This window comes from Synchiropus splendidus, chromosome 6 (genome assembly GCF_027744825.2).
Source record: "Synchiropus splendidus isolate RoL2022-P1 chromosome 6, RoL_Sspl_1.0, whole genome shotgun sequence".
Classification (NCBI taxonomy): Eukaryota; Metazoa; Chordata; class Actinopteri; order Syngnathiformes; family Callionymidae; genus Synchiropus; species Synchiropus splendidus.
In genome coordinates this window covers 7,980,112-7,997,462 of record NC_071339.1, presented here as the reverse complement: position 1 = coordinate 7,997,462, position 17,351 = coordinate 7,980,112, and the positions used below count along the sequence as shown (strand labels likewise).

The window sequence follows — 17,351 nt, the reverse complement described above, 5'->3', positions numbered from 1 at the left end:
TAATTGACAAGAAATAGAATTTGTCTCTGTGTCTCTGGCAAAAACAGGCTTGCTATCTCATGCTCCATGTGCTGACTTTTGCCTGTTTTCTCATTTCAGCGGCTCCCAAGGGTCCTAAACTCATGATGTCCCCATCTCGGGCAAAGGTAGGGGACACTGTGCGCATCACAGTGCAAGGATTCCAGGTAGGATCTCCTGGGGTAAGTGCATGGGGATTTGAGAAAGTGATGAGCACAGATGTGTCCGGGGTTAAGCGAAAGATGTGTCGTAGAAGTCAAGCCTAGTTATTGAAATCAAACACAATGGCCACAGTGTAAACACAGTGTTGCCTCAAAAGTTGCGATGAATGCTCTGGTCTCTTCCGGTCAGCAGTCCAACATAGCAGTGTAATGTTGGCTTGTAAATGCATCAGAAGGTACAGCCCCGCAGACCTGACGTGGTAAAAATAAAATGTACATAATATTACACAATAAAAAAAAGAAAAGAAGCAAACAAACAGTTGAGGTCTTCCAGTCATTTCTTCTTCACTGCAAGTGCAATGCATCTAAACGCACATAAAATATTTTTTTTTTGTTGTGTATGGCTTGACTGCGATCACGGACAAGTCGGATAGCTTGACTCCAGTCTGTGAACAGTGGCCATCGCACACACACTCGCATTCCCCAATCGTTCTGTTACCATGACTCCTTCAAATTGCTCCCTAACATATTCTGATAAGCACAGCATCTTGTCAAAGTCAAGTCCCATTGGTTCTTCTTTATCAATCTAACAGGTTGCACGCTGGGTAACCAAGCGACTAGTGGAGGAATTGTCAAAGTAGCAAACATATGAACGTTGCTAAATGGGGTTAGAGGTGGAGCTCGCTGGTCTTCGTGCCCACACATTGGCATTTCGTGCGCATGTTTTACTTGTCTCCTTATTCCTTATTTCCTTCCCTTGAGTTACTAATGCGTGGACACAAAATACTGCGCACATTTTACTTGCTTCGTGGGGACAATTTACTAAATTGTGTGCACGCTTTCATTTTTACCCTGTCAGGTCTGGGGCTCCATAAGAAGGAGTTAAAGGTAACAGCAGTCAGAAAGTCTTTGTGTCACTGTCATCGCCTGTCAAACGTCCGCCTGCCTCAGTGGGCTTTAGATGCTCCTGATCTCCTGGACAGCAGTGGCACGTCGAGACCAGGCAGCTGCAGTCAGTCGAGCGAACGAGATGTTTCACACATGTCTAGAGAAGATGCAGATGGTTCACAGAGCACATTTTTAATGCCTCACGCATCTCAAAAATGGAGGGGGACAGCCAGATAGTGATGAAGGTAAACAAATTGCGAAGAGTTTTGGGAGGGTTCAATGAACAAAGCTGTTAGACTTGACTTGTTTAAAAAGGTCCATTTCACCCGAACAACTTAAATGTTTGGGTTGTATCACGGCCCGTTTTCTTCATGAAAATAGGTGATTGTTAGCAAATAAAAGAAACAAAAAAAAAGCCCAGAGACAGCTCCTTATTTTTAGTTCATAAAAACACAGCATACAATTCAATAAAAAATAAAACTCGACACCAATTTAGTCAACTAAAATATGTGAATGACTAAATGTGAATTGACTTGGCACAAGATTATGACTAAATGAAAAATGGACAACAAAGTGAACACTACTGGTGAGATACTGGTTGTCTGGTTTTCTCATGAAGGTGTGGAACTCAGCATTAAACTAGTATAAAAAACTATAAAAATTAGCTGAAAGCATTTTTAATGAGTCTGGATCTGGCTGAGTCAATACTGAGCAAACACAATGGTACGAAAATACAAAATACAAGCGCGGCAGCAAACAAAAGGAAGTCCGTCAAACTACCCTTATGAGTGGAGAGGTTTTCTTAAATTTGTATTGTTATTATTATTTGGTGAAATTGTTGATAAGCTGCAGGAAGAGATTGGGAAATGGGAAATTTTGACTTTTTTGACTATTTTAATTCCTTCAACAAAGACACAGCAGCCACCCTTTTCCGCCTGCATCATTATGCACAGCTGCAGATATTTCAGACACCTGCCATTCGGAAGTACAGTCATCTTTTTTTAACATGCTGAATTTTGCTTTGCGTCATTCATGTTTAAAGAGGGAAGCAGATGCAGTGGCATAACGTCTACGATGTAGAAATTGTGTAAATACTTCTTAAATGGTAGCCATGAATAGTAGCCATGAAGCAAATCCTGTGTCTTTTTCCTGTCTTATAAAATGAGCAAATCTGAAGATGTTGAAGTTATTGCCACAAGTTGTGACAGACACATTGAAAAAAGCACTGAGTGAGGGTCGCATGCCGAGACGCAGTTAGCCCTAGTATTGGTGGGTTAAGGCTGTCTAGCTCAAAGTGGATCTGCTGCAGCAGTTCCACAGTGTAGGTGAACAAAGTTCAGCCCTTCGCCTGTATTTTTCTGTGGCTGTCATGAGCAAAGCAACAAAAGATACCTTTATCATGATTTGTTGCTTATCAAGTTCTAAATAGAAAGTATTCGGGCTTGGTTTATTTGTTTATGAGGAAAGACCGTGGCGAAACACCAGAAAATGTAATCACAGATGACAGTATACACAACACTGTCCAGCTGATACTTGCAAAGGCAACTCTAGAAACATCTATCATTCAACAGATCGAACTCCGTCATGCAGCCAGTGAGGAGAGGCAGGATCCAGCGAGAGGCTAAAGCAGCCGCGAGACCAACAGACCCAGACAATTCAATTTTAATTCGACTGCATGTTTCAGAATGAAGTAAAGGGGAAAGTTTGAGCATTTATTGAATTAGTGACAACAAACCGCTTTCTTTTAGTTATGAGAAATAAATCTGTTTGTGAGATGCAGCCATCATCAGGGGTCCGTCTCCTTCTGGAATGCACTACTTCAGTTGCCATTTCATACGGGATTCTTCTGTGAAAAACATGCAGAAAACTGTCATGTTCATCTCCACCTGCATGGTGCGTTATGTGCTTGTTTCGGTTTTTCCACTTCATTTAAATACGATCACGTGAGAGTACATCTTTGGCGGCTCTCATTTGAGCCATAGCGATGCGCCACCATCGTTTACAGCACTGTAGAATAATAAAGACGAATTTTCCCCTCTCGCTTTATTACATCATGAGTTTGTGTTTCAACAAGGAGCATACAGAGCAGAGCGTCAAAACGCCTGTTCACACGTGTCCACAGTTGACTGTGGACACAGACGTCAGAGTTAAAACTATTCTTCTCCAATCAGTTCCAGAACAGTCGCCAGGGATGATGAAATGTGGCGCTAGTTGCGTCTCTCACCAGCTCTGAGCAGGTCTGCAGATCACATCAGCTACAGATAGAACACGAGAAATGATGTGCAAACCAGATGGACCATAAACACTGCTAATGACAATGAATCGACTATTTTTCTGTCTGATAAATGCAAGCGGATGTTAGCTGCAAGCGGCTAATGTCAGACTAATCCGTTTTGCAGGCTGTAGCTACACTGCAAATTCTGTTGCTTGCTAGCAAGTAGGTAGTAAACAGCTACATAAAATAAAATAGAATCGTGTGAATGTTTAATATGTTAAAAAGGAAAGACCAGAATTTTCCGCCCGAAACAGTTTCCCAAGTTTGGAACTCAAAGTGTTGGATGTTCTGCGAGAGATTCTCAGTGAATACGACTCTAAATCCTGCGATGAAGCCGCCGTAACGACGTTTAGCCAAGTCTTGTGTCCTCTTATTATTATGAATGTCGACATGATCTGCATGAGACGGCGCTTGGTGTAGGGTTGTATTTTTAGAATGGGGGCTGGGAGGGGGAGAAGATATCTCTCAGGGGCTAAGAACTGTGAGAGGATAAAACTGTTGTAAAGCCAAGTGTTGATTATTAATGCATGTTGTTAACTTACTCTCGCATTAGGAGGAAAAATCAGAGCATGCATTATTCATCCCTCCTTTGCTCTTAATCTCTTGGCTGAGGCTCACAGACTTTTGCCGTGCCGCCTTCTCACCACTCCCTGTCTGTCTCCCGCTTTGCTTCTGTTACTCCCACTTTAGAACGAGGTGTTTCCTGAGCCTCTCTTCACCTGGACGCGAGTCGGCGGTCGCCTGCTGGACGGCAGCACAGAGCGGGAGGGGAAGGAGCTGATCCTAGAGCGGGTTCCAGCTGAGCTCAACGGCTCCATGTACCGCTGCACAGCCCAGAATCCGCTGGGTTCTACAGACACACACACTCGCCTCATAGTCTTTGGTACGTACGCTGCATCTGCAAGCATGAATTACGTATGGACTTTAAACATAACTTGATAATTCTAGAGCTCTGACGGTTATCTCTGAGAAGTGTCACTAAAAATGACATAATTCCACACGTTCCTTTTGATGCATCGTGAAAAATACTTTAGAGAGTTATGACCACTTTTGGTGATAAATCATTCATGCGGCAGCAAGTGGGTGCTTAATAAGAAACAATGACACTTCTTTTGAGGCTTCACTTAAAGAGATTACACTCGTACATGGAATTTAGAGGCGACTGAGTTTAGGGGGTGGAAAAAAAAAATCATCAAACAGACAAATCAAAGCGGCAGTTGTTGTCTCGTTCAAAAAGAGCTGATTTCATAGAGACAGCACGTCGGATCCCGAAATTAATTTATGGGATTTACAAGAAAACCGGATCCGTATCAAACGCGATAATCAAACATTCAGTCTCGCTCCTCCGGATCTGTTTTTTTTAAGCATTCGCAAAAAAATACAAATAAATATCAGCGCTGTTTTATAGATGGGTTGACAAAAGTATGTGTGGATCAAACCTCACTGGCTGCTGTGAGGTCAGACTGAAGCTCAATTTTATGCATTCTGACTGAAATTTTTAAGTTACTGTTGTGATACATAAACAGCCATGAAGAAGAATTTATTTTTGTTGTACTGAGATTAAATTTGGTTTCAAATTAAATTTTTATATAATGAATATGATTTGCATAGTGAATTGTTTATTTATTGTAATTTGTATATTTTTTCCATCATGTCTAGTATGCTTATTTTTATTATACCTCTTTTGACTTTTATAACTTCTTCTGTAAACTTGTTTTATTTTTTATGTTCAAAGTCCTGCCGTAAAAATTCTATAATTTAGCACAACATTTTTAATCATAATAATAAACATACTTTTTAGTCATATACTTGAATCATATTGAAATTAATATCATTCACATTAGCAATTTAATTATCATCATTTCCAGACTATAAGCCACTGTTTTTTTCTTGCGGCCTGAAACCTGCGACTTATACGACGCGTGTAATATATGGATTTTTTTCAGGCTAAAGAGCGTCATGCTCCCAAAATATTGAGTTGATGAAATCACAGGCGTTTTATTTACCTTAAAGTGCTTCAAATGCGCTGTTTTCACCCGCTTGTCCGCAACAGAGCGAGCAACAGCGATCTCTTGAAGGACCAGGGACAAGAAGCAGCAGCTGAGACCGGCTGTGCTGGAACTTCAGACACAAATTTGAGTCAGTCTCCATGCTGGACCCCATTTTAAAAACTCATTTAGAAGTGATCCTCGTGCATTTTTAAGATGGGTGCACCACTTACCTCTCGACAGCGGCCTATAAAGTTGTTGTGTACGTATACAAGATCTATTCAGATCCAAGAAGACGTCGATCAACAACAGCCTCTAATAGAACCTCCTGGTTCTATTAGTCTTTTGCCCTGAGAACTAGTTCAAATGATGATGGACCTGTACCAGAGCTTCCTCTGACTTTAATGTCGTATTATAATGCACATATATTGTATGTGTAATGCTGGTTGCAGAGGCAGTTTAATTTCACAGAACAACTCTTTCACACCCATTTTCATTTTCACATTCTTGGTACCGGCATCTCATGAACATTCTGTCAGTCTGAATGCATGTGGCAGATCTAGTGTTTAAAAGCGGGAGATAAATGTCGCTCATCATTAATTAAACCATGACATCCTTTTCTGTCATCGCCATACAGCGGCGATCATCTCCCTCTTGTATTCGAAATACTTGCCTAAACAATGCAATAGCACTTCTGTCATGTTTCAATTGAGCTATTATGATTCGTTTATGAATCAGAAGTCCTTTGTTTGACAGCCCAGAGCGTATTTCCGCGATGAAGACGTTTCACTTTCCATGCTAGTACAGAACAGCGCTCAGATCAAATGGAAATGATGCTCTCTTAAAAAAAAAAAAGGGGGAGAAATGCTGGGAGGGAAATGTGTTTAGCTACCACGCAGTCGGCCATGATGTGTTGAAAAAGTGACATTGATAGTCATTTCCTTTCAGGAGGATAAAGTAGTGCGCTTCACGCGTTTATTCATTTTCAACTACTTTTCAGTTGCCTGGTTACAAGGGTATCACAAGGGATGATCAGGTACTGCTGCTCTGACCTTGGCGTCCGAGACAGGCCGGATCAGAGCTGCTCTCATTCACACGTTCAATTCCTCCCTTTTTTCTCAAAAATGGTGGGGCATTATTTCACTGGTCATACATGTTGAGACCGGAGACGTAATCTCTCCAGCGAGTCCTGGGTCTTCGCCGGGGTCTCCTCCCGGTAGGACATGCCCGGAACACCTCCCCAGGGAGGCGTCCAGGGGGCATCCGGATCAGATGCCCGAGCCACCTCAGCTGGTTCCTCTTGATGTGGAGGAGCACCTGGGAGTCTTCGGGGAAAAAATAAGCCATTTCACTTCATGCCACTTGATGTCCGCGTGTGGACTGTTAGTTCAGAGAGTGAGCACCACTACGCTGTTTTGCTAACACATGTTTACCGTGCTGACCTCCAGTTGCCTTTGCAAATGGAATCAAATGGAGTGGGATATGACATCATCGCCACAGGCGACAGACACGACACTCAATATGAACACATCAACTTCCAACATCTCCCACTTCAAGGTTAGCGACTGTCCTGAATAGAGGTCACATGCCCAAATCCAACATAACGTCTAACGTGCGTATTTAAATCTGCTGATAAAATGGTAGAAGAGGTACCTGACCCAGCACAGACCCTGGTTGGTTTGACAACAACACAAAATGAGTCAATATTTAGTCAAAAGAGATCAATCAAAATGGTATGAAGAAATTGGTATATGTTGCCATATCAAGGTTAAGTTATGGCTGGACAGATCGTAAGTTGGTATTTTTAGTTTCATAACAGCCATGCTTGTTTTATTGAGCTTTTTTTCTGATTATTTATTAGCAAAGGAGAGACTGACTCTTTAGACTTGAGGCTTTGGCAAAATTGAAAATACAGAGCCGACCAGTCTTCCCAAATTTGTCGCGCCTATTTCCGGCCTGAGAAGTTCTGAACTGACTCTCCAGGCCTTTTTCCGTTGTGCCAATTTTCGAAAACACTTATTGCGCCTCCTCTGTGACTGTGAGGCGTCTGCTTACCAATATAAATTACGGGGTGTGTCTAATGAGGAAGAGTGACTCGAGGGGATGCGTTACCTTGGGAGACGTTTTACTCAAAAAGCCACTAACGTTTATTTAACGCTGCGATTCAGCCTCAGGTGTCATCGGCTATGTGCCTGCTGTGGCCCATCTGTCTCACTGCTCCTCGTGGATTGCCCCTACTCTCGCTCCGGGGGAGTAAATGGTGATTAAATGACCTTGGCACTGTCCCTGGTGGCCTTGAGATGAAACACGTCTCTTTCTGCCAGCGGTGAAGAAGAGATAGGAGTGTTCAGGGGCTGCGCTCACTTGGCGCAGTCCTTGATATACATCATGAAGAATAATAGAGTATAATGACTGCAGCTCTGGAGTCCGTTGGCGAGCAGCATTTATGTCTTCGGAGTTCGGACCCGATGAGATAATAGTGAACTATGAGCCAGGTTCTATCATTCACCAAACCCCTCAGAGTCTGCCGAACATTGTTCGTTTCAAAATGTGTTATTCTTTTAGTATTTGTACCGTTTGATTTTGAATCAGTGATTTATTGTTATCCAACTCTAAATACAGTGGTACCTCGGTTCTCGCACACAATCCGTTCCGACGGCTGTTCGAAATCTGAATGGATTTTTCCCATTACAATGACTTGAAAAAGAAACAATGCGTTCCAAGCCTTAAAGTAGGCTTTTGTAGGAGTGAATGGAGAGTGTCTGCTGCAGGTGCGCTGTTCCGCTATGTGTGTGGCCGCTGCATGTGGGAGGGGTTGCCGAGTGAGTGAGGTCTCTCCAGAAGTGAAGAGGTGCCCGGTGCGTGTCCAGCTCTGAATGTGCGCTTCTGTGCAGTTTGGCTGTGACAAAGTCATCAACCAAGTCACGCTCTGTCCCAGACTCGCCTCATCCCTGTCCCAGCTCCAGCCCACAACAGGACATCAAATCCTGGAGTGGAGGTGTGGAGAGCGAGCACCTCCCCTGTGACACCCTACCACGGTCCAGTGTGGAGACAGGAAAGGTTTTACACCTCAATATGAAGAAAAAACAGTCAGTAAATGTAGCTAACGGACACGTCTGCATACAGAGGCTGCGTTATACACAATAACAAAGCGTGTCGTGGGTCAGCTGATCGGTCCACGCACGTTATGTTTTTTCCGTTTTTTTCCGAGGGCGTTCGAGTTCTGGATTTTCATTCGAAATCCGAAGCAAAAGAATCTAGAAATTTTAGTTCAAATTCCGAGATGTTCGAAAACCGAGGCACCACTGTACAATAAGTCTGTGTTCTGTTGAGACTAACACATGTTGTCTTCAACAACATTACAATGGAACCTCCAACATGACGACTTCCAGTTTTGATGACGCAGCGTGAAAATCCTCTATATCAAACCACAACATAACATACCGCCGCCAAGGCACTCATTGTACATGACCAGCTCATGACAAAAAGGAAGAACCTGAGCGCGTCGCAACCATTAATAGCGCTAAAGCTAAACCGAAACAGTACCAAGACCATGCAGATGTGGTCTCAAGATCAGTCACTCACAGAGAACCAGTCAATTATTACATTAATGAAACATGAAATATGAGCGAGCTTGGCAGTTTCTTATTCTCATGTTTACATTCCATGTGACTGTCGCTGCGGCCCAAGCTTCTGAGGGCTTTTTCATTACAGGCGGTTTGCTCTTTATGATTACAATATGCAAATTGAATTGTTGTTGACTCTGAAGACAGAGCTGCTGCTGTGAGCTCTCCTGTCTGTCTTCTTTATATGACGTCAAAATGGAGCGCTGATATTGGCAGGTGTCAGATGTTGCAAAGAGTCACGATTTTTCAAGCCAAGAGACTTATTAGGTTTAAACCTAACACTTGTCGTGTTTTTAAAAAATCGGAGTTGCTGCGGTCTTGACTGGTTTGGACATAAAATCCAGCACATCTGAGTCTAGACCATGTCCAGATGCAGTCTATTCTGAGCCGAGGCCTTGTAAATTGCATGGACTCACACCATCACATGCAAGTGCTCATTTCAACAATTGGATTTCTTTAAATTACATTTTACAGCAGCAATAAAAAGCCGTACATGCTAGTGACCTTCAAAAGCGTCCTGAATTCATATAGAACTTTTGTATCATAACTTTATCATTTTCTAAAAAATAAAAATACATAAAAATCCTTTAAATATGTTGGTAATGTGACAAATTATTTTACAGACCGACAGCAAATTCTGTGTCATGTATGTATCAAATATGATATTTCATCATATCATTCGCTATAGTGCTAACTCGCTTGTGACATGCTTGACTGATGCACATTCATCTGCACGCATCCTGGGGGGCAAACTGTCGCAACCCTTGTGTCCAGGTAAAGTACAGTTAAGTAAATTGTCTACAATATATTCTGGGTTTTTTTTCATCAACTGCTGGTTTTTACTTATTTCTCTCGCTGCAATGTGACATAAAGAGAATGTTTATTTATCTTTCTAATTCTTGACAATAATTTATACATAAAAAATATTTTTTATGGTTTCACTTTTTAAACTTAAAGCATATGTAAAACTGTTATTATGTCTCAATCTTCTGATTCATTACAGCCTGACAATAACTCATATGTGAATTGTACAGAAAGTGAGTCTATTCTTTTCATGTTCATCATTGGACAAGAACACTGCAGATTTGGTTTGCAACACAAACCATTTAGCCTGAAAGGAAGAATAGACACAGCGTCACTGGTGGACATATTGTTGAGGATGATATGACTCGATATGAATGTTATAATTCTATAATAAATATATAATTATAAGTATAAAATAATTCTGAACAGCTTGACTGGTGAATAGATTCAGAAGATGCAGTCGTGCATAAATACTGTATATGCTAACACAAAACCATCCCGGTCGGCTTCTCGCTCTTATACGGTTTCAGTGTGACTGGCCAGTCAGTTAAACACAAGCCACCCAGGTTCCTGCCTTGTTTGAAGTGACTCCTGCACCATTGTGTTGTCTGGTTGTTGTGTGTGTTTGAGACGCTGCTCTGCTTATTAAAGGTGGAAATGGTGGATGCAAAAACCTGGTGACAGACTGTTTTCTTCCAGTCACTAGTCACTGTGCGCTCGCTTTGCTGCAGCATTCTGTTTTCCCTCTTCTATTAACAGAGCCGCTCTTTCACACCGGGGATCTGCCATTTAACATTCACTTCATGAACTTTGGGCCTCATCACAGCACTGCAGTCTGACATGATTGCAGTTTCTAAGTTGCTCCGACATCTTTTTATCAAGCTCATGCTTTTCCCTTTCTCTCTTTGTGTCTCGCAGAAAACCCGAGCATGATGAAAAACACACAGAATCCAAACAGTAAGTGTTTTCACTACAGCATCAGTGCATTTGTGTGTGTGTGTGTGTGTGTGTGTGTGTGTGTGTGTGTGTGTGTGTGTGTGTGTGTGTGTGTGTGTGTGTGTGTGTGTGTGTGTGTGTGTGTGTGTGTGTGTGTGTGTGTGTGTGTGTGTGTGTGTGTGTGTGTGTGTGTGTGTGTGTGTGTGTGAAATGATGAAACATGTTCCACCATCTGAGCAGGTGTGTATGTTTTTTTTTAAGTAGTTCTCATTCCACCAAACCATTGCACACTTTTCAAAATGCTTCTTTCAATGGAATATATATATATATATATATATATATATATATATATATATATATATATATATATATGTGTGTGTGTGTGTGTGTGTGTGTGTGTGTGTGTGTGTCGCGCACACGTGAGGAAGCGAAAGAAGTGGTTAGCATCTTGTGCCTGGATCGTGGTTTGTGCCTAGTTTGTGAAGACAGCCAGTACAATTTAAAACAAGAGAAACATTTCTGTTAAAACGCTGCAGGGCCAGTTTGGACGGAAGCAATGATGCTCTAAAACAGTCATCCTTTACCATAGGGCCGAGGCCCATGGTTGGGCCGTGAGCGCCTCCTAGAGGGCCACTAAAAGTCTTTATGTTTTACACCTTTGGGTCGTGAGGGACAAAGAGAGAGACACTGGGCTTGGTGGCAACAGTGTGCCATTATATTTACTTGACAGCTGCAAATCTGTGATAGCTGGCAAGTTTTTGGGAAACACAAAATGATGCCACCTCGACAAAAGTAAAACCTGTTCATGAAAGCAACTGTCAAAGCTGTTTTTGAAAATAATTCCAAAATTTTATGGCCAAAAAAAAAAAAAAAAGATCTGTCAGAAATGTATTGCGATGTCACTCAATACATTTTTGTTAAACCTCGTAATACTGTGACGTTCTGAGTTTACGCTACTGTTCCTTTAAGAGTTCAGTGGTGACAAGTGAGTGAGGGTGGAGTGAGATGCTGCGCTGGGGGTGAGACAGAGTTCTGTTTTTTGGGAGTTGTTGAGGAGAACGAGGAGCTGCCATTGTTTCTGTTTTCTGTAGACCACTACACTGTAAAACTAAACGACGGAACGGCTGTTTTTGTCTACTTCCAGCAGACGCTACGATACTTTTGCAACATCTCACGCCGTTCAAATGTATTGGTTCTGCTGCGAGAAGTAGAGGATTCATGGAGGATGACCAAAACCATGCTTGCAACAAAGCACGAACTGTATGTCCTCATATATTAGTCCAATTTCAAAATAAAATTCAGTGAAAATTCCCCACGGCTGCTGACTCGCCATCACTATGGTTGTTTGATCCGGAAGTAGTTACGTTGTCACTTCAAACTAGTATTGCGAGATCTTGCAAAAGTATATATATATATATGTATATATATGTGTATATATATATATATATATATATATATATATATATATTCCTTAGCATGAACCCTTTTTAACAATGAGATGTGATGTAGCAGAATGTAGTCTTGCATTTTATTTATAAAGCGCATTTTGCAGCGACATTGACTCAAGTGCTGCACAGCTTGACATTGTCGGTGCATCAATTCACAATGCTTCAGGTAGATTTAAAAAGACATCACAAAAGGAATGACTCATTCACCAGAAGCCTAAAAAATGAGTTGTACTGAGTATGAAGTCTGGTTTAAAAACAGCAAATGAGGAGTTCTGTCAAGTGCACGATCTTTGCCAGGTCAGTTTGTCCCGCTTACCCTCTACAATTCCAAACCTTTAGGACAGTGATTCTTAACCATAGGGCCGGGGCCCATGGTTGGGCCGTGAGCGCCTCCTAGAGGGCGGCTAAAAGTTTTTTTTTTTGTTGCTGAGTTTTGATACATTAGCCTCATATAGTGGCTGTAGTGTGTCACTGAATTGACTTGACAGTGGCAAATCTGTGATAGTTAACAACTATGGAGAAGTTCTTTAAAAGACAAAAATTAGTCCACGAAAGCACCTGTTGAAGCAGTTCTGAAATGGCGATACTTTTATTTACACTTCATTTTTATCTTCTTAGGAGTTTTTTTTAATTATATATAGACATGGTTTTATTATAGTTATTTTATTCAGAATTTTATTCTTTTTTTTCCAATTTTCTCAACACTTTCCATCAAGTGTATTTTCTTCCTATTTTTCTTGACTAAATTTGATGAACATGACTTGCACCTGGTTGTGCTGCTGGTTGGACTTTTCGATGACAAATATCTTTGCGATGCTCACGTGGTTTCATGTCATTTCACAAGGTTTTGGTTTGTTGGTGTAGGTAGATTGTTATTGTACATCATTGTTGGAGTAATGAATCTATTCTATTACTTGAATTGGCCCGGGCCCCATTTGTTTTGGGAAAGGTGGGTCCCGAGATCAAAAAGGTTAAGAGCCGCTGATTTCGGAGACCTGCATGGTTCAACAAACTTCTGTTGAGAGGTGAAAACATGCCGGTGTTTTGGTCATGCCAGACACGTGATCTGTGAAAGTGCTGGGCATGTATTGCGCAGGTTCAGAGATGCTGTGTCCCCATAAAGCCTCATGTCTCGCTGGATCCCCACGCTACCACAAAATTGTTCCACATAAAATGAGATGTGAGAGTGATTCTATCAGGAAATATGAATAGAAAATTTGACACCATTGTGCAACAAATCCCTCTGCGGTTGCAGTGCTCCGAGTATTGACAGGTGGATGTTTCTCATCCCGTCCTGAGCACCGTGCCCCAGATAGACGATTCAGTCAGGATTAATCTTCGACAGCGTTCACTCGTAACCTCCTCCGTGACTAACCAAGCCTGTCACTTTTGCTTGAGTGTGAGATTACTGCTGCGCTGTGTGTGTGGCAGAGGCTCATTTGCAGTTTAGGAGATTATCATATGTAAAAAATGAGAGATTGTCAGGAGAAACTGTAGGACAACATTTCCATCTTGCCTCCTCTCCCTCGTAGCCACCTGGATCCTTCTGTGTTTTCTCAACGCCGACCTCAGCTTCCTGGATTCGTGGATTTGCTGTTTTATCACCGGTGTAATAACCTCATCTGCCCTTTTAAAGTGTATTTTTTAAAGGCAATAGAAGACATCAGTACATGACTTCAAGTCACAGGAAAAAAAATGATATATTGAGAATAATTTCAGCCCACAAAGTCATCACAAGAGACGTACAGAGACCAAACATTTTTTTTTTTCTGTTGACTTATTTGTAACTGTTTCACTTGAGAGACATCCACTTCCTATTGTGAACCAACCATTCATCCCACAACGATAACAGACTGATAATTGCAGCTCTTTGTCACAATCCATTAGCAATAAGCACCAAATATGAACTCTGAATCTGAACAAGAGAAACATTACGGTGTATACACGATGAAGGAACACATGGGTTCGAGGTGATGAAGTGGAAAATCCATTTGAATGGTATAACTACACTGTGTAATCTCCCACGCGTGTGTGTGCGATGCCCTTATTTGCCCCACTGTACACTCTTGCGAAGCAGATGGCGTGCGGAGATGTCTTAAAGCTCCACTAATATGATGCAGGTGTCGCTGTTTTCCACATTTTAATCTCACTCTTCGCTTTCACTTCGTCCTCCCTCACTCATCGCAATTCAATTTGTATTTTACGGATGCAATTCTGAATATGCAAATGCCACCTCGAGCGCAGGAGCAGGTGTGTCTCGGTAAGGACATATTCAGGTCAGCCTGGTCGCACAATCACGCCGCGCATGCAATTCAGATTTGTGTACACAGCAGCCCCGGGAGGTTAGCGAGTGCCCGTGCACGCCTGCCGAATGAGGTCAGGTCTGCCTCAATATTTGGAGTCGGAAATTACGATTTTTGTTTCGTTGACGTGATAATATGGAGAGAACTTGTACTTTAGATGATTGTTGATGCATTTTTTTTAGTGGGATCTGAAGCTTTTAGTGAGGAAAACACATCTTTGTGGGGTCCTTAGGTGTTTTTGAAGGTTCAAAATAAGTAGGTCCGTGTAATTGGCTTTACTTTGTTTCAGAGTCCATTTGTTTTGGATGGTTAAGTTAAGGCTGAGAGGCTGGGGAAAGGGTTATGGCAGTGAGAGGTCACCACAAAGACTGTGGGTGACAAAGCTGTGTGTGTGTCAGCTTTTTCCCAAATAAAACTGATGAACTGTTTAAAATGTAGTTTAAAAAGTCATTTCCTCAATTCGAAAGGTCAAAAAATTGAACAAAAAACTTGTGTATTTCGAGCAGAAATGCTGCACAAACTTAGCATTTTCATGTCCAGTGTGTCAGAGATAGTGTTATCGGTTTATTTAAAAAGTAAAAAAAGGCCATGCTACCACAGATATCAGCCTTAGCAGGAGTCTCAGAAATATGGTTGGCACAGATACAAGGAGGTATTTGCCAAAAAAAAAGAAAAAAAACAACAAATGTGAAGGCAAACAGATGGCGGAGAGACTTGCATCTCAAATAGTCGACGCGGACTCAGAAGATGATTTCACTGTACAGAATACGGAAGCAAATGAAGGGCAGCTTGAGAAGATCAAGTGTTGGTGAAAGTCTGTGATCTGAAATGTGCTTGACTTTGGTTTTTAAGTGTCATTTGCAGATCAAAAGAATTTGTTTGTTCAAGATCAAAAAGGATAGTTTCACTGTTGTCTTCTTGAGCCAATTTCAGCCGTAGCAACAACTTTTTTTACGTAAAGAAATCATCAATGTTGAATTAACCTAAATTTTTTTTATATATATATATATATATACATTTTTTTAAGAAATATATTTAAATTTTTTATAAATATAATTTTTTTTTTTTTTTTTTTTTTTTTTTTGAAACTGTGTTCTTAATTTTCAGAGGCCATATGCTGTAAAATGTTTGGACATGAACAACCAGTTCAATGAAACATTTCTCAACCAAGAGAAAATTAGGACACTGTTTCATCAACCCTTTAATGTTTCATCATACCTCATCTGCCATGACGAGTTAGACTTACACTAAGACTTAGACTTTCTTTATTGTCATTGCACAAAGACATATCACTATATTATGGCAACGGAATTTCAGTATATATATATATATTAGACATAAACAAATAAACAGTATTGCAGCTATTATCTAATAGTTGTGACTATTGCATATTGTTCAGGTGGTTCTTACCTTCTGATTTTGAAATGACATCAACAGCTGCTTCTGTACCTCCATGTGAATTTTTTTTTTTTTTTTTTAGCAGCTAAAATGAACACATTTGATCACAACTTATAGCCAGAGTTACCCAATAAGTCAAACTATGGAGAAGTAAATAAGCTCTGGAGAAAGTCATGTTAATGATAATTCAGGAATAAAAGTCAGTGTTGTATTGTAAGCAAATAAATACTAAATCCTGAGGGAAATAAATGATATAATACTATGGGAATTAAAGACAATTTCTAGTAGGTATGCGTGCAATTTTGGTTACTAAAGAAATAAAATGTATTACCAATTGAGCAATAAGGAAGTTTGATTATTAAATCTTTATTGTCATTCAAAAATACCTTACGTTGTTTACATATACCGTGGATATAAAGTGAACCATAAATGAGGCATGGCCCCGAGAAAAAAAGATTTTCATTGGACATGTGGCTGTATGAAGGGTAATAATTAAAGTGAAATTAAAATGCGATTAAAAAATCGCCAAAAAACAAGATGTGAAAATGTTACATGAGCAGTGACTAGTGATATGTCCATAGGGTTTCATCAAACTGTGTTCAGACTTCCAGAGGCCACAGCTGCTGTGTGACGCTTGGACTTGAACAACTATTTCAATGAAACATCACTTCATTTCTAAAACCAGAGCGCCATCTTGTGGCCTCTGAAAATGTGGACACTGTATCATGAAACGTCATCTCCACTTTTCAGCAACTGTAAATGGAGCTGGCACTGCAGCTCTAAACACTAAAAACAAATCTAGTCTTTGTCCCAGTGTTATTTCCTGGGAAAACACAGCTGTAGCTGTGTTGCCTGTGGCCCCCGAGCCACACAGCATGCTCAATTGAGCTGGACAGTAAACAGTTGAGATGCATGACAACTCCTCAAAATATGCTCAAATTAATATTTAATGAAGAAGCAACACAGTAACCTACAAAATTATGAGGCGTGTGATTTTTTTTTTTTTTTCCTTCAACACATCCCCCCCTTTGTTTGCTGGTACGACTTCCCATACACAGCCCTGCAGCCAGTGAAGAACAAGTCCCAGGAGAAGCTGGGCTTCTGTCCACACATCTTGTCCATGTCTGAAGGCTTTTTACATTCTGAGACATGATCTCACGTCACAACAGAAGCTGTGCTCACCTGTATGCAACCACACCAGCGAGACACATGGTGCCGTCGTGGGGTATTTCAGGGAGCAACACTCGTGGAAACATATGCTCTAAACCTTGTTCGACAAGTCTGCAGTATTTCTTTGTCCTGGTGCTGAATGGTGTAAAAACAGTGTCCATATTTCCAGGAGAGCAGCTAAAACTGTCTGCTGTGGAGTAAGATCCAGTTGATAAATTCAGTTTACTCAGTAAAGTCTTCACTGAAGGTCAGAGGATGGAGACGGAGCAGTGTCTGGTTGACCACTGCATGTTCCTTGTCATAAAGAAACCTGTATTTCCTCATAATGTTGACGCT

General features: G+C 41.1%; 1 protein-coding gene across 3 annotated transcripts in view; it reads left to right on the top strand.

Moving 5' to 3' along the window:
• The window catches only part of igsf21a (immunoglobin superfamily, member 21a), a 212,102-nt gene that overhangs the window by 187,737 nt on the left and 7,014 nt on the right, over positions 1-17,351 (top strand). For 2 of the 3 annotated variants that reach the window (XM_053867448.1, XM_053867446.1), the window contains 3 exons: positions 100-200; positions 4,033-4,225; positions 10,679-10,717. In XM_053867448.1, coding sequence (XP_053723423.1) covers positions 100-200; positions 4,033-4,225; positions 10,679-10,717 — 333 coding nt within the window. The remainder of the gene's footprint in view (positions 1-99; positions 201-4,032; positions 4,226-10,678; positions 10,718-17,351) is intronic. The other variant, XM_053867447.1, reaches the window with a different exon arrangement.